The sequence below is a fragment of the Artibeus jamaicensis genome, unplaced genomic scaffold (genome assembly GCF_021234435.1).
Source record: "Artibeus jamaicensis isolate MK-2021 breed Jamaican fruit bat unplaced genomic scaffold, CSHL_Jam_final contig_327, whole genome shotgun sequence".
Taxonomy (NCBI): Eukaryota; Metazoa; Chordata; class Mammalia; order Chiroptera; family Phyllostomidae; genus Artibeus; species Artibeus jamaicensis.
In genome coordinates this window covers 810,958-833,864 of record NW_026521772.1, presented here as the reverse complement: position 1 = coordinate 833,864, position 22,907 = coordinate 810,958, and the positions used below count along the sequence as shown (strand labels likewise).

The window sequence follows — 22,907 nt, the reverse complement described above, 5'->3', positions numbered from 1 at the left end:
TCACCCCTTATCGTGGAAACAACTTACGTCCCTGTCAAAAACTCAAGACTTTTTTTAAAAAAGGTTCAGAAACTTTCCTAATAAATGCCCTCGTTGGTAGGACAGGCAGCGGTACCGGCACGATTTCCTCACGACGTATCTCACGATGCAGAAAAGACATTCTTCTCATTTCCTGCAGAATCCCTTCTGAAGCAGCCCTGGTAAGACTACTGCAACACCTGTTCCTGCGTTCCGTGTCCTGTGTCTGCCGGAAGTGTACCTGTGGGACGTCAGGGTACGACAAGGTCCCCTGGCATCCACATCACAGTCCCTTGGCACTAGTGAAACTGTGGCAGCTGCCAGTTTTTCAGGTTGCAGGACACACACTTAAGAGTCGAGTTGACCTCCAGGTAAAGCCACGCGATGTGAGTGGAAAAGGACTTTGTTGACAGTATTTAAAAAGCACAGGTCACTACTTTCCCTATTGATGAGCAATGGGCCTGGTGGGTTATATTATATAAGAGAGCGTGAGCTCGGCTGAATTCTGCCTGGGACTTTCCATTCCAAGACTGTCATGGCTGGAACCCCTCCTCACAGACACACAGCTGAGTGGGTGGGGGGACGAGAGAATATTGGGGAGAAAGGAGGCGTCTCAGGGTCCCTACCAAGCGCAACAGCCGGGGCACACCTGATTTTGCTTTAGCAGGGAGCTCCAGTTCAGTGTCTGCAAAGCCAGCGGCGGAGTGGGGAGCACGGGCCTGGCTCTGCGCTCACAGACGCAGGCGAAGCAAAGCCACGGGGCCAGAAATGCAGTATCATCCTCCACGGCGAGAACCCGGGGCCCTGAGGGGGCCTCCGCGAGGCCTCCGCGGCCACTCATGCTGCCAGGGCCAGCCTGTCCCGAGGAGTCAAAACTCTCTTCAGAACTGGCCAATTCAACAAAAAAAGTTTGCTTTTACACCAGGACGGAGAAGAGAGTTTTGACTGGATGGGTTTGGGAAGGGCAGTTACCTTGCTTCACTCGCTCCGAAACGTTAGCCAGGGCCGCCCACCCCAGAGGGCCCTGACCCCAGCCCTGGGCCCCTCTGTGTTACATGTCAGCATGGGCAGGGATGCTGCGTGCACGGAGCCTGTGAACAGAGCAGGCCAACGCCCCCTCCTCCCCCTGACCTTTCGGCAAAGACTGCAGGAGACACTGCCTCCAGAGCCCTTCAACACGCCCCACGGCAGGCCGTGGAATGGAGAGCCACACAGAAAGCCACAGGCAGCTTTTCTATCCACCCCCGCCCCTCCCGCACAGGCGTGCAGCTGGGGGAGTGTGGTTAGCAGCTTTTGGGAGGAGGATACTGCATTTTTCAGAGACAGACGCTGCTATCACAGACATACATAGATTAAGAAAAAAAACTTACCTCCTCAAAAGTCCTAGACCAACTACCGTTTTCAATCATAGGTACAAAGACAATTGAAAAGGAGATCCAATGAAACTGCACACCTACTCCTACAGTCAGGAAGTGGCGGGAACAAGAACAGACATGTGGCAATGCTGGTCGGACGCACTGTCGGGTCTCCCTGGGGCGGCCAGGCCAGCACTTGGGGTGGAGGAAGTACACTTGAGGCAGCCAGAGGGCCAGTCTCGGCTCAGGACGAGACGCACTAGACTCCTCCCTCCCCAGGGGCTCTCTGCAGTCTGTGTGACCGACGGGAATGCTGTGTGGAACTGTGAGCAACTCGGTGCGAGTTGTTTATGCTGCGCTGTCAGAGCTGGGTGGAAGGGACTTCCTTACACAACAAGGTTGGAAACCTTGCACAACAGTCCGTCATCTTCCAGCAACAGAGTGACACTGCTGGACAGACAGGGGGACGCAAGAGAGAAATGGGTCCCAGGCCTCCCCCGGGGTCTGAGGGCTGAAGGTGTGGTGGACTGAAGGAATGGAGAACGTCACTTTTTCCAAGATGGAAAAACAGAAAAATGTGAGCTGGCAATCAAAAGAGAATAAACTGAGCCTTAAAGGAAAAAATGATGGGGCGGGAGGCAGCTTCAGGAACGCCAGCTCATAGCTCAGTGTTTTGGGCGTGTGTCTGCTGCTCTAATGAATTCTTGGCACGTGTTTTTGCAGACGTTTAAGGGTCAGAAAAAAATGTTTTCCTAAAAGGTCCAATGCAATTTTGTCACCAACAGCACACTTGGCTCTCACTGATTTTGTTTTGGATACCTCTTTCAAAAGAGCTGATAGTCATCACCTTCAAATTTCATCAGGTTTTTTGACATTCAGAGAGAAATGCTTGCAGATGAAATGCTGAAATGTCTACATCGTCTGTAAATGGAGATTTGAGAAGGAAAACGTGGATACATTTAAAATCATGCTACGCTCTTCTTTTACCCAAAATATCCAATTTTATCTAACTGGTGGGGGTTTAAAATTTTTAAATGTCAAACTAAAAACAAGATCTTGTCAGGACTAAGTACCTGGCAGTCTGGCAGTCACCAGACTGCATTTCATTTGGCACTTAAAAATTATCTTAGATTAAACAGCACAGGGGAGAGCAAACTTTTAATGTAGATGACCAAATAGTAAATATTTTTGGTTTTGTAAGCCATGTAGCCTTTGAGACTACTCAACTCTGTCATTGCATGCAAAAGTGAGCAGTAACTAAACAAATGGATGTGGCTGTGTCCCAATAAAACTTTATTTATAAAAATAGGCAGTGGGCCAGATCTGGCCCATGGGCTGTAGTTTGCAAATCCCTGCTCTACTCTAGCACACAAATCAAATTTTAAAGAAGCAAATGGGTTACAGAGGATGTAGAAACACAAAAGCATGACGTAACTTTCTCAGTGATGTGACTTCAACAGGAAACAAAACTTACTAAAAAGTTTAGAAAATTTTTGGAGGATTCACTCTGAAGATTACCAATAAACATATGCAGGAATTCTTAATAATCACACCATTTATACTTCCCCCAGTGTTGAGAATAACTCCATAGGCAGGCAAGCGCCATCAGCAGCCACCTGCTCCTTCTGAGCTAAGCTGCTCCAGCAGCCTTAGGAGGCCAAGGGCTTGCCCTCTGCGCTGCCCCAGCTCCGCCCACGGCAAGGGCGCTGGCTATCCAAGCTCAAAAGGGCAGAGAGGTGGTCCTCTGAGGTTTATCGCCAAGTTTTTGGTTACTATAGAAACCACCCTCTTCACTAGGGCTAGTCATGAAAAGCACATTATTTTATAACAAATGTTTCCAAAAGCCAACCACAGTCTGTGATACAGGAAAATAATAAAATGTAACTTTCTTTTCATCTGTAGAAAAACATTTTTCAAACATGGAGTCACATATCTTGACTTCTCTGAATGAGGAAGGACCCAACACAGTGAGAAAAGGGGAAACTTTTTTTTCCCAGGTAAGAAATTTAGCGTAATTAAATTCTTCACTAGTCAAGTTAAAAGCAAAATGTGATATTGTTCTAATTTATTGCATTAGACGTGGGGATGGCAAACAGTAAAGTGCAATCAAGCTTTACTTCCGATCTTTTGTTTGCACTGTTTTAACCACGCGCAACGCAACACCTCAGCTTTAAATTACACGCAGGGACAAGTGCTCTCCAAAAACTGGTACGTGCAAGAGACTTTTCAACTTAGAGGAATCCTTTTCTTTCTGTTTGCATTACACTTTGACTTAAAAGTTATTATGTCTAACTTCAAGAAAGAAGTTAAACATTCAAAATTGAATCACACTGAACATGGATATTACATGAGAAATTATGCATGTGTAATATCGGTGTCCCAAATCCTGATTCTAGGATGTGCCCGTCTAGAGCAGGTAATGACATAACCGTGTTCGTGCTCTGGGAGACTCACTGAATGTAATTAATTAGCTGTGCTTTTTCAGGCTGGGCCCACACTGGTGCCGGCGGTTCTGTAATTAAACGAGGAAAGCACAGCACCCCCTGGAGGCAGCTGGAGGCAGTGACTCTCTGAAAAGTACTGTCAATTGACTAAATGATTAGAAAACCAAATTCCCCCAAAGGGAACAATACACCTCCTTAAAATAGAAAATATTTTAATTTCTGACACAGGCAAATGCTTATTAGAGGCTTGGCAACTAATTTTTAAAATGTACTAAAACAGCCCTGGCTGGTGTGGCTCGGTGGATTGAGTGCTGGCCTGCAAACCGAAAAGGCAGTGATCCCAGTCAGGGCACACGCTTGGTCCCCAGTTGGGGGCGTGCAACTGATGGATGTATCTCCTGCACATCGATGTTTCCCTCCCTCTCTTTCCTCCTCCCTTCCCCTCTCTCTAAAAATAAATAAATAAAATCTATAAAAAAAAATAAAATAAAATGTACTGAAACAGTGACACATGTCCATGAATGTTTGTTTTCTGGGGACCTGCATGAAAATGAAAATACACATGATGTGTTTCTACAGACACACCTTTCCCCTGCACGTCACCTCATCCGAAGTCAATACACACACCTACAAACCGCCAGGGCTCCTCCACACATTGGGCCAGGCCAAGACCAAGGACAGTAAAAGAGACTCGGGATGCATGCCCTGCATCCTTCTTCCACTCAAGCTTCCTTTCTCTGTCCTGAGCTCTGGCCATGGAGGTAAAAGGAAGAAGTGCACCGCAGGCTGCAAGCGGCCGTGACAGGGCTCATGGAGTTTCAAAGGCAACAGATGCCAAGACAGGTAGGCGGGCAGGGTGTATACAGGTGCATTATAGCCATTCATAGACAGACGTTTACATCTCTGTGCATGTACATATGCACACAGATACCATATTTATGAAAATGTACAGAATAGAAATACGGACTAGATGCATTCATTTTCATGTGTGTGTACTTTCATATATACCTGTATGCACATGGAAATGAATACATGACCCACTTGTGCTGCCCTTTCCCCTATAAATATGGGGACACTGGGTCTCCAGTCACTAACTGGCTCCGTTCCAACGGGACGGTCTCCGCTCCCACAAGTCTGTCTTCTGCACAGGGACCTCTAAGTGACTGGGAGTTGATGAAGAGAAGATGATGGGCCAGATGCCCATCCTCCTGGGACATTCTGCTTGCATCCTTTTGAGATGGGATTCACATAAATTCGTAAAAGCCAATAAAATTCATCTTCTGTAATGCACTGCTCAGCGGGTCCTTTGGAGTCGCCAAGTTGTGTGACTGTCACCACTATCTGATTCCGAAACATTTTCACTTCTTGGAGGGTTCTAGAATTGACACTCAAACCAACCCTGTTTCATCTCCTCCTCTGTGGCTGAGGTTTAAGTGTTAGACACAGGTGAGCACAGTGACATAAACCGAGAATGCATGTTTGTGTACGTCATAAAAATAAGCCCAGGTCACGGGCCTGGATGGAACGTAAGGCAGCAAGATGTGACTGCAGAGAGCCAGCTCTGCCCTGTTCGGTCTCTAACCCGCCTCTGGCCTCCCCGCAACAGGCCATCCTGCCCACCGCCACACGGCGTCTGCAGACTGAATGCGGTCTAGCAGTAGCTTACTGCACGACAGCCCTGGGCCATTTTTTAGATGGACAGACCTCCCATGCCCTCCCACACCTCTCCTGCTTGCCTGTGGCAAGCCCGAGGAAATGGGGCACTGTGAGCGGTGTGGGTCCTAACGATGGAGGAGGTGGTGTCAGCGAACTGGTGTTGGATTCGACTCAAAGCCTCGAAATGCTTCCCAAGCTATTCTTCAGAATTTACGTAGCAGGTTCCCAGTCTGCGATCTATGAATTCCAAAGTTCCCAGGACCGAGATCGGAGCCTTGACAGGACTCAATTTGGAAGACACTAAACAGTATTCCCTAAGATGACCCTAGTATGATTAAGATTATAATTAGTTTCTTAAGCTAGAAATTGGAGATGTGAAATAACAAATGTGTGGATGACTGAAAACTATGTTGTCAACTGTCACCTTGAAAATATCGTTATAATCTGAGGGCCATATCTTACCCATTACGTCTCTCCCCGTACAAATGTCTAGACAGTATTAAAGGGTCTGGAGAGACGGGGCGGGCGGCACTGACCAGCTGTGCCCGTAACGCAAAGGGAGCAGTTACAGAGGCAGCCTGGTGAGTGCACAGGCGGGGCCACAGCACTGCAGCTAAAAGGTCACGCCTGCTTTCTAAACAAAAACAGGTTTAATTCTACTTTGACCCCTCAACAAAAATTGCACACATCAGTAAGTCTTATGCGTGGTGAGCATTTTTAAAATAACGTGCATTTTACTATTAATTTATACATATCTGCTTTGACACAAAAAGGATTGAAGAAACAGTGACAAGTTGAGTCTCGGTCGGATTTTACACCTATGATTTTAGTCTTCAGTCTCCCTCCCTTCTATTTTGAAGCACTCTTCCCAGATTTTATTTTTAACGATGGCAGCAATAAGAAAACTAGAATGACGTGAGCGGTGGGAAGGCTTCATGTTGGATCCTCAAAAATACCTCCTAATTATACTTCGAGCCTCCCCAAAGCAGGGCGCTCTGTGAGCTGCACCGACACTGGTTCGCCGAGGGGGCGGCTAGCTTCACACCTCGCTCGGCGAGCGCCTGCTGTGCTACGGCTGTCTATCCGAGGGTCTGGGAGACAGGTCTGCAGCCAGTTCTATGCACAAGGGGAAAACAGACTCATGTTAGGTTATTGGGTAGCCACACCTGGGAGAACTATGAGGAAGATCAGCTACAGACTGGCGCACGTAAGGTGGTGCTACCCCAGTAATATTTGGGTACGTTGAGGCCGCAGGCCTAATCAGGCTAAAACAACCATGCAGGGCGTACCAACCACGTGCCGGGTACTGAACATACACCATCCCTCAACTTCACAACCATCCTTCAAGGGAATGAGAATAGTACATGTTTCGCAAACAAGAGAGAGGCTCAATAGTTAGTTCAAGACAATGAACAATGGCATGGGGATTAAAAACCTTCAACTTGGATCCCAAACCCTGGCCTTTTTTTTTTTTGAAAGGCAGGATTCCAGCTCAGGTCTGACCACAAGATGGACGTACTTGGTCCCCCACACCCCTCTCTGAACCCCCACGCCATTCAATTTAGCAACAGAGACAGGATGCACTGTGTGCCCGTAGCCGCCCGGGCCCAGCCCTCCGCCTGCACAAGGGCAATTCTAGTGCCAAAGTGGAAGCGACACCACCGTGGGCGATTTAATTCATAACGCCACCCAGTGTTTTTCTTTTTTGGCAGGACATTGTGCCATGGCTCACGGTGCAAATACAATGTTCTCTTCTCCTAATGTACTGAAGTGGAGAGAAAGGGAAGTGCAGATCTGTAGGAACCAGAAGAATTGAAATATGTTAAAGAGAAATGATAATATTTCAGGGTGAAAAATAAGCTCAGATTCGGTCATTGCATCATTACCACTGAAGAGATCTATCTGTGTGAATAGCCCAATTTAAACAAATGCTGTTAGTTATTCAACTGAGATGTTAAGATGAAACCATTTTGACTCTGCAACTGGATACTGTAGTGGAACGTCACTGTCACTCAGAAACTTGTTTGTGGAAATAAAAGTTGCGACAAACACCATCACTGTGCTCAATACAACCTCTGTGGTTTTTATTTATCCTTCCAGGGAGTCTGTGCTTTTGACATTTGCTACAGACACGGGTGTGTCTGAAACATTCTCGTGCCAGTCCCGGACCGGGTCACCTTCTAAGAGTCTCTGTGGCTGCGACCGTGCACAGCTAAAACAGCACTTGGCCATTTTTCCTTTTTCCTCATGTTTGAAAGTAGTCGAGAGCCACTTTCCCTCTTTCTTTTCCCCTCTCTTTCTCTCAGCTTCTTAGGAAGACTCCCAGTATAAATGCAACAGGTGGCGTTACCTACAAATATACAAACTGAAAGAAAAGAAGTATTATGGTGGGCTGGCTACTCAGGCGGCCTCCTGAAATGAACACACACCTGGACACGGACCGGACACAACAGTCAGACAGGTGCTGGTCGGTCGGGCAGGGGCAGAGGGACCAAACTCGCCGCGGGTGCTGCCCTAGGTGCGGAGGGCACTGCCCTGGTGGGCGCCCGGGACACCTGTACCTTGTATCTGTCCATCGGGTCCTCCTGCTGCAGCTGGCTCTCTCGCATCGCCTGATACTCCTTCTCATACTTCTTCAGCTTCTTGGTCGGAACCTGCGGGGTGACAGGGGAGGTAGTCAGACGGGAGGTGACCGAGGAAAATGTTTCTGAGCTGTTTCCTCGCCAAGTCTCAGGCATTCTGATGGGCTCGCCCGACTCAGAGCTGGGGGACCATCTGGATGCCGGAGGAGGGGCCACCGCACACTCTCTCTGACAGTCCATGTGCGGACTGTGGGCCTGGGTCCAGGAGTCCAGCAGTCCAGCGGTCGAGGCCACACCTGCCCCGCTCACTCTGCTGTGACTGCACAGAAGCTGCCGAAGGGCATGTGAACACACGTGTCTGGCCGTGTCTCATGAACTTACTCACAGAAACGGCTGCAGTCTGTCCGTCTCTGCTCTGCAATGCTGCTGACACACCACCACACCCTTTTCTCCTTCATCTATTTGTCAGTGCTATTAATTTTGTTAACTACCTTCCCTTCAGTAAAATGCGCTCACAGCCTTTTTTTTTAAAAGTTAATTTACCAGACAGAAAGAAGACTCTAAATTTGTCACTGATAGCTTAAAAAACAACAAAAAAAGGAATCATGGTGCTGAAGGAGGCGACAGGAAATCATCCAAACAGCTCATCTGCTCCTTGCTAGAATTACGTCATCTTTAAAAGACAGTACTAGTCTACTCTTCTCTGAGAAAAGGCTAGAAACTTACAGAACATTAGGATTTTAAAAACAAATAAGCATTGGGCACTGGAGACACAGAGTGTGAGCGCCGACCGTACCTGTGAAATGACAGGCAAGCCAACTTCCAGTTCAGAGTGGTGTCGGGAGAATAAATGATGCAGGTAAAGCACCTGAAATAGTGTATGGTTCGTGGAAATTCTTAAATTGTTTTTTAATGATATCCCCTCAAAATTAAAATATTACAATTATGTTCCATTAATCTGTTCTATTATGTTCCATAGAACAGATTAAATCGACCCTTCGGCTTTCCTTGCATAATCAAAATGATATCATTCCTTTAGAAATCAAAATCTTAATGTTTAGGTCCTAAAGGAAGTGACCGAAAGTGAAGAGAAACAGCTTATCTAATTTTCTAACGGTTACGGACGTGCTATTCGGCTGAGTTCTCGAGGACCCGGTGAAGGCAAGGGTGAGGGGCCGATGTCCCCGCGCGTCTGTCTCGGTGTCTGCTGGGGTGGCCCAGCCAATGCTCTCAGCAGACTGCTCCTTGTCAAGTTCAGAATACGGAGTTTAGAGAACACAAGCACACGCGGATGGGTGGGCGTGCGCGTGTGTGCGCGCGCGCGTGTGTGTGTGTGTGACAGTGCCAGAGAGAATGGACAGCACCTGAACAGATGTGAAATTATCGTGCAGCTTTCTGGGTGGAGGAAGGTTGAATTCTCTGGAATCTGGGCAGAGAAGTTTGTTCAAAAACAAAAAGCCAAAAACCAAAGCAGAGCCAACCATCACATGGTGATTGCTTTGCTCCTCCCACCCAGGAGCACTGTGAAGGGCAGAACAATCTGCTTCTTACCACCACTGGGCAGCTTCCCAAACCCAGGCAAACCTGGAAGACAGGTAAGGCATTCGACACCAACAGGACAGTCTTCATCCTGCCGGTGGGGGCTGTCTCCCAGTCCAACAAGAAGCTGGATGCACCCCAGGGTGTGACTGAATTGCAGAGCCTCGGTTGACGACAGTAGTGAGAATGTTAACCTGTTACTGCGCCGCCTCCAGGGAACTGCACCCACACACTGTGACCAACCACACGAACAGCAGGAAAAAGGCAGTGCCTGCCAACCGTGGGGCTCCAAGGTCATCAGATGACCAAGGACATTCTATATGATCATGTGATAAGACGATGTCATTTTTCCTGACCTTGAGAAGGGCCTCAATTTCTTCTAGTTTTCTCTGTATGCATTAATCATACACTTGGGGGAGGGGAGAGACTCAATTTGAAGTGGCAATCACTGGCACTGAGGGAAAAGAGAGAAGTAGTCTGAGAGTTCTAGCAGGGACAGGTGTTTCACGTGTAACCCTAGGGACAAGGGGCCAAGGGGAGGAGGGATATTCTGGTAACAGTTTACCCACAGATCACAAGTATTTCACTATCTTCAAAACCGCACATCAGTACCAGGGGGTACCAGGCTGAACACCAGACCTGGGTGGAAGTATTTTCTACGTGGCTCTAAAGGATCTGCTCACCAATGACTCAATTCATATGGCAAGTTTGCTTCTAGAGAATTTCTTCTCAAAGCACATATTTTAATATTCAAACATGTACTGAGATGTTTTTAGAAGTAGAAGAGTGTCCTTTTAAAAGACAACCCTGATAGTTATGTTAAGAGGTTCATTTCCAAGTGAAATTTTTTAAAAACAGACTGAACACCTTCAATAAGCTAATCCTTTCCCATCTGGCTGAGCTTCTAGGATGTTTGGCTTCAGCTTGCTCAGGGAAATGGAACAAGTTCCCAGAACAATATGTTGCTAGGAAACCTTCCAAGCTTATTTATCTTGTGCTGTGGGGTGATATTGAGCATCCACCTGTGACTGGCACAGAGTGAAAGCCAGCACAAAACAAGAGCAAAGGAGGAAGAGACAGGGGAACTGACAGAAAACTCCTGTTATTTACACACCCAGAGACTGGACGGTTACAGTTCCAGAAACTATACTCCACGACAAAACTGATTCTATCGTAGGGACTGCGGTTTTAATTAAAGGAACACAAAGACATCAAGAATTATCACAATGGAAACAGCTGATTAGCTCAGGAGCAATCTAGGGACTGCTCTCAAGTTAAATACACTTGATGTAAATGTGCACCGGAAGAAGATGCCGAGTGAGAAACGCCGACCCTTCCAAGTGTCTGCCTAATTTGGGGTCCTGTTCCGCCAAGGGTCCATCCTCTGCCTGTGCAACGCCTCCTGTCTGACTAAATGCAGCCGAGGGTTTTTCAGGATGCAAATCTGATGTTATTCCCCTTCCTTATTTTTAATTCCTTCCTGTTGCACGTAGGATCAAGAGAGGAACGCCTGGCCGGGCTCTGTAGGGCACGGTATGTGTGGTCATTTTATTAGAGTATTTTACAATGAATGTTACATATCAGAGGTCAGAAGAGACGAGCAGTCTCAACTCCGGCCACAGTGGTCTTCCCCTGGGTTCTTTACCACAACAGGCCCTGCCCTGTCTCACGGTGTGGAGCTTCAATTCTGCCGAGATGCATCCGGCACATTCGCCGCTTGATTCCGGTTCAAAACGTCTGAGGTGCGATCCTCCATTTTTATAAAACTTCTCACGCAACTCTGATGGCGTGTCCATCAGAAAAGCCCTGGATTAAAATACCAAGTGCCGGACAGGGAGGAGCGGAAAAGGCCGGGGGGCTTTGATGAACTTGCCTGAGAACACGACTACCGGTTCCCAAGGAAACATCCATTCTGAGTTTCAAACAACCAATTTATAAATAAAGTTTAGGGGGGAATCAATTTGTGAGAGCTGGAAGGACTATTTTTGATGCTCTAAAATATTTCAAGAACCTGTTACATAAACAGTTTGAATATAAGGACAAAATCGAGTTTTAAATGAGGGGAAAACCATATGCGCATCAGGAACAATGACCGAAGCCACAGTTTCTCTCAAGACCAGATGCACGGTGGTCTGGGGGTTAACCAGGTTTGCGTTCGAGAGCCTGCTCTGTCACAAACCAGCGATGTAATTCCGTGAGCATATCATTTAAAGCTCTCACTCAAAGCTTCGATTCCCCCCTTTTTTAAATGGAAGTAACACAAACGACGATGACCGTGACCGCCCCCTTCCACTGCGCACGCGACGCACGCCGCAGCACCGAGATGTGCACCTCACCCGCTCCGTCCTGCCTTAGCCTCCTCACGACGCTGAGCTGGGTCTACCAGGCCCATGCGGTAAAGTGATCGTGCTGAGGACTGAGTGACACGCACAGGGACCACACGCGGCCGACAGGCCTTCCTGACACCAAAGGCAAACCTTTAACTGCAACATGTCCTGTGCCTGTCACCTACCACACCAGCTCCAACCCCGGGACCCCGTGAGCCCCACCAGAAGCCTGCTATAACCATTGAACTAATCCACAGCCAGATGATGGAGACATTGCCATTTTAACTCCTGCCCGGGCAGTAATGAACCCAAGATACATGTCCTATTACCCAGCATAAAAGAGGAACTCAGAAAAATATAAATACCTTCACCCTGAACTTCCCGGGCAAGCCAGAAAAAGGAGGTCCCCCAGACCCTGGGGCGGCTGAACCAGGAATTTAACTCTGGGAGAAGCCTGCTTCCAAGTCTGTAAAGAGCTGAGAGGGGGCGGATGGGAATGATGAACTGTCCCTCTCTTCCAGCCTTCTGAAAACAAGTACCAAGGCACGAAGCTTCCAGATTTACAGCTTAAAGCAAATGACCTCTCAGATGGAAGTTTTTGAGAACGTCCTTCTTCTCTATTATTTCCTGTGCTTCCCCCTATTTCTCTGTCCCCACCGCTTCACGCACCGACGTGCACACCGACTGTCAGTCCTTTCCTTCACCCACGTGCGACAGCTGCAGCCGCGGCCCCAGCCCTCCTACTGCTGGGCTTTAAATCTGCTCTGTGCAGATTCTTTGCACTTGAAGGACCGAGAAAGGCATTCTGTCTCTTTTTCATGTAAGCAAGACACATTCTTCTCATTATATTGAATATCCTAAATTTTAGGCTGAATTATGGAAATCCTGTCATTTCTCCCTTTGTAAAAATTAAGAAGTAATAATATCTTAAGTTGGCATGCTTCTATTTCTTTTATTTGTCAGGGGAGGTACTCAAAATCCACTGTAATATCTTAAGTAAAATTCCACCTCTGAATGAATCTTTGGTTAGAAATGTACCACTTAAAACTTTTATTACAGTGAAAAGTAGAATCAATACTAAGAGCTAAAAATTAAGATGGTGAGATAGTAAGTGATATGCTAAACCTGGTCACATGCTGAATGGCATTGGTCTAAGTCCAGGGAGTAGATTGACCAGATGTAGTCCCCAAACTGGGCCACGGAAAGCTGATACAGCTGTGCATTCAGAGGGAGCTAATTAAGCTTATTTAAAACTAGACGACAAGGCAGGAGAGACAGAACGATAGGGGAGCCAAGTAGGACACTGTTCTCGATGATCAGCCAGTGCTCCATTCATTACAACGGTGCTGGCCCTGCCACCAAGGTATGCTAAGAAACCTGAAGTACATAATACTTCACGTCAGCTGCCACTGACAATTAGATCAGAAGTAAATACATACCTCACGCTCATGGTAGGCAGAAGGCTACAGACATTCATACTATAGGAAATTTAATTCAAGATTAATGTGCCAAGCAGTAGCTGTATAAAACTACTGGAGTCTTCAGAGAGATTCAAGTTGACTATTCCGGGTATCTGCGGAGAATGCCCAGTGGGAAAGAGGGAAGCAGGCCCCTGGCTGTGTTCTCTGCCTTCAAAAGCTGCACAGGAGCCTGGGCAGAAGCTTGGTCAGAAGCCGTCAGCAGCAGCACTAAGGTGTACGGGGACTGCACTGCCACTTTTATACACCAACTTTTTGAACACGGGAAGAAAACATCCCTACTTTGCATTTTAAAAAATCACTCATTTAACAAATATTCATTGCTTATCTACCATGGAGCAGGCCCGGCCGCACAGGAACAAGGCACAGGCTGTGCCCTCCGGTTGGTGGGGGAAGTCTTTGCACAGATAACCCACAACAAAAATACACAAGTATAAAGTGAGGAGAGGCTGCGGTGGAGAGAGAGAAAACGACACCCAGGGCTCCACGTTTGTTTTTTTTTAAATACTGTTGTTCAAGTACAGTTGTCTGTCTTTCCTCCCTACCACTCCCCAGCCACCCAGCCATCCATATCTCCCTCCCCATATTCCACCCCCCTTGGTTTTGTCCTGAGTCCTTTACAATTGTTCCTGGAAACCCTTCCCCTTCAACATCCCCTCCCACCTCCTCCTGGTTACTGTCAGTTTATTCTTAGTTTCAATGTCTCTGGTCATATTCTGCTTGCTTGTTTGTTTTGTTGATTATGTTCCACTTACAGGTGAGATCATATGGTATTTGTCTTTCACCGCATAGCTTATTTCACTCAGCATAATGCTCCCCAGTTCCATCCATGCTGTCGCAATGGGTAGGAGCTCCTTCTTTCTTTCTGCTGTGTAGTATTCCATCGTGTAAATGTACCATAGTTTTTTGATCCATTCATTTACTGACAGGAACTTAGGTTGCTTCCAGCACATGGCTACTGGAAATTGTGCTGCTATGAACACTGGGGTGCACAGGTTCTTTTGGATTGGTGTTTCGGGGTTCTTAGGATATATCTCCAGTGGTGGAATTGCCAGGTCAGGGCTCTACTTCTAACTGAGAGACCTGAAGAATGAGCCAGGTCAGCCCAGGACGAGCAGGGAACTACGGCTCTGGAGGTGGCCGGCCCAGCACAAGACAGCGGAGGCCCCTGTTCGAAGTGGCAACTTCGAGACGACGACAGAGAGCACACTGCGTGTGGGGACCTGCGTGGCTGCACATGCCCCCAGGCCCAGGAAGAGGCTCTGGGAAGGGGGTGCAGTGGGAGCTGAGGGCCAGCGGAGCCCAACAGGAAGAGAACTGGCTGCGGAGGCTGAAGCCGTACGGGAGGCGCGGGGGCGCCAGTCCGAGGAACAGGGCTCCAGGGACCAGGCCACAGAGCAGCCCACGGTGTCTCCTTCAGTTCCCCGCAGTTACCAAAGAGCTACTGTGTGAGCCTGGCTGTTGCCTAAGTACTTGGTGCTGAGGGGAAGACAAAGAAGATAGTGTTTGCCTTTAAGAGGCTTACAAATAATTCTATAATTTAGGGTACAATAGGGTAAGTTCCACAGTGGAGTACAAGCACCAATGTGTGGGAGACTGAAGGCATGAGATTACTCACTTAGGCGGAGTGTGAACGCACACAGACGGAAGGACTGAATCTGACTGAGATGAGCACTCCGCCTGCAGAGCCATGTTGCCACCGTGGGCATGGCCGCACGTCAGCACTCCCTGGGTGCCAGGCACGGACGCCACACCCACACGGACTAGTTCCTGTTCACCGCGCGGCGATGACGTCATGCCACTACCACTGTCACTGGACAGAGGAGGAAACGGACCCCACGGGTTAAATAAATAAGCTGCCCCAGGTCACGCAGCTAGCCCAGCCCAGGTCCAGAGTCTGCTCTGAACTGCCACGCTGCACCGCCATTTACCAACACTGTTTTAGTTTGCTTTGTTTTTAAAAAATCTATGTGTTTCCCTCATGCCCTTTTAATTTTTTTCTCCCTGGTCTTCTGTTGTCCATTTAACCTTTTTATCTGCTGTCAGCTACATACAAACTGCCTCAAATTGGCTCAGAGATATACAAGAAAAACGACTTTCCCGAAAGATTTGTCTGCCTTCGTCACCAAGAGCCAGAGTGGGCACAGACAGCAACGGGAAATACACTTAGGTATGAATTTCTGAGGAAAGGTGACACATGCAATGCCACTGTCCTCTGGAGCTGACGACAGCCCTGGTGTGTCAACCAGAGCCGATGTAGATACGGACGATTAGTACGGACTCACTGAAAACTGTAAATGCCGAGTCAATGGGACTCCGGGAACACGCACACGGCTGGCTCTCAGGGCACCATGACCTGATGCTGGTTCCGTTCCTTCCAGGACTGGGAAGCACACGTGTGCCCTCAAGTCGACAAATATCAGCTGTGTGCAAGGCACTACGCCAGATGCTACTCGGGACCGCAAGACACCCATGGCACAACCCTTTTATCAGTAAGCAACATACAAGCCTCATGCTGTCACTGATTGAAAGGAAAATGTTTTTACAAACACACCAGGAATTTAGGACAGAGTCTAAGGGGGAACGTGCATGTGACCAACGTCTTGTCCTAGGGGGAGCTTTTGATAGTGACCATCCGTAAGTGTCAGGATCTTTTCTTCAGCAGGTACCAGCAGGACTGCAGGCACAAGGCCACAGGCTGCTCCCCACCACCTTCCCACAGGTGGGCGGCAGGGCTCGTGAGTGGCAGCAACAGGCCCACGCACTCTGCCGCGGGGGCCGTTCTGCAGGTGTCAGGCTGCCCAGTGTGCCAGAATCTAGCTGCAATCTGTACAAGGCTAGGGGGGGCCTATTAGTATTTCTAGACTTAATTTAATTTAAGAGTATGATATCCTTTATGCTAATCAGAAAACCCTCTCGTATAGATTTAAATATAAGTGGGGTAAATTATAGCAGTTAACTCCTGATTAGGGTCTTTCCAATACCAACCAAACTACCCCTAGACTGTGCATTTCCTTATCAGGGTGCCGCAAATATTAACCAAGCCCAAGGCGTAGACTAAAACTGACATACATTACACCATGCTGAGTAGGTAACAGGAGCGTGGGGCTGTAAGAGGTGCAGAGAGGGACAAGGTATGGAGGGGACCGTTTGTATCGCTCATTTCTTTCCTCATTCCAAGGGAAGCAGTGAAAGCGCTGTAAGCAAAGGGGGGCTCAAGACCACGGCCTCCTAACTGTGCGAGCCACTCTGCTTGGCCGGGTGAGGAGCCGGACGCCCTGGTGGGAGGCACCTGCAGGGCCGGCTGGGAGGAACACGCCGGCGCCAGACGGTGGTAGGTCTGAGCCTGCCACTGAAAGTGTGAACCAGCCCTGGCAGCCGCCACTGCAGTGGCCGTACTGTCGGATACACCAATGAGGCACATCATCTTCACAGATGTTTGCACCCATTCCGGATATGAGGGACAATCCGGAACAGAAAAGAACCTAAAATACTAAAACAGTTTTTTACCGTTTCTGTAGCCTAAAGGACTTATAAGGCAGGATATTTGCCATCAGAACTATCTTTAAAAAAATAAAAAGTCTTGTCCCAGTATTGATAAGAAGTCACTGAGGTTTTAAAATAGAGCAATAAAAGGATCACAACTACCAGTAAAAACGTTCTCCCGGAAACAATGCACACGCTACCCTACACGGGAGGACAGAGAAAAGCAGGAAGGCAGCAAGAAAAACAATGTTTAGAAAGTTACAAAACAGCCCAGGAGAAAGGTCTCTGGGGACAAGGAGAAATGGAAAGAGGGAGCCATTAAACCAGGAGGAGGTCTTCTAATCAAGTCTTCCCTGGTGGTTTAGGTCAAGGGATCCTCCTTCAACTCCTTTAGAATCAGCTTATACCATTCACTTAATAATCATAGATGGCTTTTGAAAAGATTTCCCTGGGGTATAAATTTTCTAAACTAAAAAGGATGAAAAAATAAACCCCAAAACAAACAAACAAACAAAAACAAACGCAGCCAGCCCAGCCTTACTCAAACTAGGTACCCCCTGCTCTGATCTACCACAAAGCTGAACACTCAGCAGACGCCCGAAGCAGATTTGTTCAGTTAAGTTTACTCCTACCATCTCATGGTTCAAGCATACTTTGTTAATTAGTTAACATACTGGAATTTCCCAAAAAGGCAGACAAAGGCTATGCACATACATTTCCCCTGAGCACGGGTATGCGAGGAGCTGCGTGATGACATAGAGCTGATAAGTGGAAAGACATCGAAATCCACTTAACACAGGGTATTTCTGTTACCTAGATGAGAAGATTGTGGTAACCAATTAAAAATGGCAGTTTTCCTTGACGTGTTTGACAGAGCCCATAATTACCTCTGCTCTGTGGGGCGATTTCTAAAACAGCGCCTGAGAATGAGACCATTTGAGGAGAGTTTTTATGCTATGCAATTGATGCTATTCCCTAAATTGAAATTTATTTCTTTAATCTTGGGGACAGGGTGGAAGACATGGAGGAGGAGTAGACATATGTTGGACAATCAATAAGAATAAGTCTAACGAAATTCTCATTTTGGAGAAAAGGTAATATCGAACTGACTTTATAAGAATTGACTGAATTACTTTGATGCACAGAGTAGATCAAATGAGAGTATATCTGAAATCAGGGCTGGCCACACACAGATAAAAGGAGGCCATAATTAGCTGTTCTGTGTGCCATTCAAGTCCATGTACTGCTGCTCACATGTGAAGGACTGCTCTCCGAAGCTTGGTGTGGAGGGGCATTTATGTCCCTGTTTCCATGGAAACGGTGAGGGGGCAAGAAACATAAGGTTTGGGGAAATGTCTATTCCAACCCTCGCCTCGCTCCTGCCAGTCCGGCCCACATTTCCATGGGAACGGGAGTTGAAAGGCCTCCAGTAGCTGAAAGTGAAAGCTCACTCACAGATTGCAGCTGTCTGAATGTCAGCTGAGAGCCGCAAATGACAGGTTAGAGCAGCTGTTAAAATTTGTAAATGATGTTTTCTCTAATAAATTCCCCTCTGCAACGATTTACGAGGGGGAAGCTGACTACATAACTAGCAGGAGGCGGAGTGCTCAGAGGGACCCTCGGAGGCTCAGTCTGGTTGTCTCATCAATTCCGGGCACCAGGTGTCCTGTTGGAACGAGTGACTGCAGCAGGAAATGAGGCGCAGTGAGGAGCGTGCGGTCAAGTCGCCCTGGTGTCAGAATTCCTCCAAACGGCAGCCGTGTAAAAAGTACTGAGGGACTCATTAAAGAGGGATCTAATTTAAAAGTTCACTATATTTTATTATGAGAAACTATGCAAGACTGTCAGTTACACCTAGCGCTGGAACACTGAGCCCAGTGAACTTGATAGGGGGCCTAGACTCAAGCATTTGTGCAGAAGTCTATAAACATACAACTCACAAGGGCTATCCAAATCTCCTCGGCCCCTGAGTTCATTCAGTGGAGAGGTTTACCCGTACTTCTTTAGCAAAGCGTGATTGGAAAGGCCAGGCCAGAACTTGCTAAAGACTCCCCTTCCCCGTTCTACACTCAAGGGCTTTAGAATACGCACGTAAAATGATTTGTAGATGGAAAATGTGTTAACAGCTTTTAGCTCAAGGGGAGATAGCCTCATCAATAACCTGAAATGAATGCTACCCTTTTAAGCACATGTAAAGGTTGAAAAGGACAAAAAGGAATTCTTTTTCTTTTACATGTCCATAAGTCAGTTTTACCTCTGAGGTAGTTTTCTCTCTTTTAGGAGAGGTCGTTATTCCGAATTGTTCACTATCACTTGGCTCCTACTACACATGCCTCAGGCAGATACAAACCCTGAACATCGTCTCAGACGATTCAGTGGAAGGGAGTCCAGGGCACTAGCCGGTGGTGCAACAAGGAGGAATATTAGAACAGACCTTCCTGGCTTCTTATCCTCACCGCTACCTCCACGGCGATATTTCCAAGATAAGAAAATGAGAATGAACCGCCAGGAGCTCCAAGTCAGGATACTCGGTTTTCACTGCTGGCTCAAGTCTAATTCCGATTGTGTAATCCATGTGAGCATACACGGGGCCTTATCACGTAGCACCAGGTACCGCTCACCCCAGCGTTTGTGAGTAAGACAGCCTCTAACTGCCAGGTGTCTATGTTTTTAGTGCAGTGTTTTTAAATCAAACTCCTAAGAAATACACTGGGCAGCCCTCCTTCCCCATGCCTCATCACCGCACGGACCTTGATGAACAAGAGCGCGATACTGAGGTTCTATAAATGCCACTTATAATGTAACATTTAATTCAAACAATAAAATGCAGATTAATAGATGAAAAATAGATGTGACTTCTTGGGACCCAGGGTGAGTCTATAAATATGGGACCAAAGTAATGGATAAATTCTGGAACTTTCCAATTCCACAGAAATATGTTTTTCTTTCTCTATTCATAAGTGAATTTTTACTAACAATTTCCTGAGATACAATTTCAAGGGATTATTTATAAGTGCAAAAATGCAAGGACTAAACAAAAGTAAATCAAACAGCATATTAAGTGGTTTACTTCATCTCCAAAGAAAATGAAAAAGGATACAGAAGCCATCTTGAAGGAGCTCCCAATAGCAAAAAGGGAATAATTTGAAGATTAAAATAAATATTGGAACAAAAGAGAATATTCAATAAAATAGAAAATCATGAGTTCATATATATATATATGGGATATATATTACTATATAAGAAGGGGGATACCTCCCCCAAAACAGAATTATCTTTTGGAGGGCAGGCCCCTTATCGCACAGGCTTCCCCGACTAGGTGAGTGTTCTAGGAACCCATCTGCATCAGTGTACCAACTGGCGTTGTTGTGAGAGGCTGCGTTCAGCTTCAGTGAATTATTTTTTTTGAAGACCCTTTCAACACATTTGTCCATTTCATGGTGGGTAGTTTACGAGTATACCTACCCACACCAAGCTGAGTGTTCAGCAGTTTTTAACCAAAAATGGCATGACCCCTGTGCCCCACCCCCCATGCACTCAATCTCACCTGGAGTGACTTTTCTTTCTTTTCCCGAATGAAAAAAGTCCTCAAAGGGAAATTCTTTGCCCATATGGAAGAGGTGAAACAAAAACTCATCAAGAACGATGAGTTCAAAAACTGTTCTGAGCAGTGGGAAAAATGTTTCGATAGATGTGTTGCATCAAATGGAGAGTCTTTGCAGGTGGCTGAAGTTTAAAATGTGAGACTAAATACAGTTTTTTATAAATAAATTTTGGGTTTTTGCCCCCTCGTGTATACATGTATATATGCACATGCATGTCTATGTATGTATACATGCATACACACATATATATGCATATACACATGTATATATATAGAAAGTCTGATAAGGAAGGGGGTATTTACAGAAATTCAAAGCACCTCCCCACAAACTTCTCATCGGTTATGAAGGGGAACAAAGCAACTTCATGGAGCTCCCGGCAGGAACTGCCCTGAGTCAAACGGTCCAAGCGAGCATCTCCGGTGACGGACAATCCACGGTCCGGCTCCATCTGACAGGGTGGACACAAGGAGAAACACACAGCGTCCTCTCTAGGATGTCCTGGTCAGAGCGTGCGCCCTAGACCTTGGTGTGAGGAACCTCAGACAAATCCACACTGAGAGACATTCTACTGATAAGCAGTTTGTAATCTTCAAAGGTATCAAGGTTATAAAGGTCAAAGAAAGACCAAAAGACTGTTTCAAATCAAAGTACCTGGCTCAGAACTGGTCTTAAAATTTTCATTTTAAATAAACAAACAACTACTCTTGAAATTTTACAGAAAAGGACTGACTTTCTGGAGTGGTTTTGATGTAAGCCTACACAAAGAAAATTGAAGTAAACACCAGATAACTTGGTGCTTACCAAGCACCAAGCTTAATTGGCAGATCTCTTCTTATCTACCAATTCCACCCTGTTGACTATCTACCTGCTCATCTGTCACTCAGAGTGCAAGGGACCGTGCAGCTCAGAACCTCATCGGACAGGCAACGACCGCATTTCACCAGAGAACAGAACACAGCCGGTCTTGGGAAAGCTGTTCAAACTTCCTTCTCACCGTGACAGTGAGAAGGGAGGTCTGGAAAACCTGTGCCCGATGCGCAGCGGCGGGCAGCACCGGCTGGCGTGCGCAGTCTTCCTACAGCAGGGCTGCCGCTGGACTGCGGGCTCAACCAGTAAGGAACAGAAACGGGACCTTTAAATGTTTTTTTTTAAGTAAATACAGTACTAATGAAGCCTTCTGATACAAAACAGGCTTCATCTTTTTGCCTCCCATAGTGCCTTGGAGACTGACGGCAAGCAGTGAATGAACCTCTATAGTGTGATCCCATTTGCTTCTGAACAACTTCAGGGGCTACCGCTGGACGATGAATCAGCTCTTCACCCCTTTAGGCAAAGAGCAGAACAGAACTATCTATGTCATTCAGATCCAAAAATGCCCTGTCTTCCTCCTCCTGTCCTCAAGTCACCAACTGGCTAAGACAGCTGATTCTGGTTCCGCAGAGCTGAGTAAAGCCCATGACAAGAGCTGTCTTCCCTAATCTCTTTTTAAAAATATGTGTAAGTCTTGCTGGGGCTGAAGCAAGCTCTGATTTGGCTCCAAGCACCAGCTTCTATTAAGCCTGAAAAGCAGCACAGAGAAAATTCCTAAAAGAGGATCACTGAGAAAAGCATGATCTGCTAGAAGCCCTGAGAAAAGACTTCCCTTATTCAAAGATTTCAAAGTGAGACTGAGAACTAGGGTATTAGACTATAAGCTTCACCATTAGCACGAGTGATTTCAAATTTTATTCTTAAAGTACAATGCAAAAGACGCCCCATCAGCCTTCTCTTTGAAAAGAAATGGGTAATGTTCATCAAGTAACAAAACACTGAGGTCCACTGCACACACGTTCCTTCATCCCCACCCCCGAGTCCGGAGGAGGCAGAAGTAAACCGTGAAGACACGGGGTGGGGGGGGGGGTAAACAAGACGACCCTCTAAGAGTGTCCCCACTGCTTAACTCTCACTCTGTTTTAAAAGAGGGGACAATGAAGGGATACTCTTTAAGTGTTTCTGGTTAAAATCAAGACAAGCAACAACAAAACCCCACTAAACTTGAGGCTTAAAACAAAACCCAAACTCTTCCCCACTTGCTAAGTTAGAACTTAATAAATTCGTTTACTTGGACTTGCATATTCACTTGAACTTCAAAACTGCACCCATTACTAGATTATTGTTGATTTTTGTAGGTAGTATATCAATATCATGGTTATAATTTTAAACTAACTTTTAGAGAGACAGACACATCGACTGGCTGCCTCCCACATGTGCCCTGACCTGGGATATTACCTGCAACGTCTTGGTGCACAGGACGGCACTCCAACGAGCCACTGGCCAGGGTCGTAGTATGGTTAAAATTTTAAAGTCCTTATCTATTACGATACATACTTAAGTGTTTATGAGTGAAATGATACATCTGAAATTTTTATTTAATATTC

General features: G+C 46.7%; 1 protein-coding gene across 9 annotated transcripts in view; it reads right to left on the bottom strand.

Moving 5' to 3' along the window:
* Window positions 1–22,907, bottom strand: part of RABGAP1L (RAB GTPase activating protein 1 like) — a 425,645-nt gene that overhangs the window by 21,778 nt on the left and 380,960 nt on the right. For 7 of the 9 annotated variants that reach the window (XM_037145558.2, XM_037145559.2, XM_037145560.2 and 4 more), the window contains one exon: window positions 8,035–8,127. In XM_037145558.2, coding sequence (XP_037001453.2) covers window positions 8,035–8,127 — 93 coding nt within the window. Of the gene's footprint in view, window positions 1–1,388; window positions 7,839–8,034; window positions 8,128–22,907 lie in introns of those variants that run through there. The other 2 variants (XM_037145563.2, XM_037145566.2) reach the window with 2 other exon arrangements.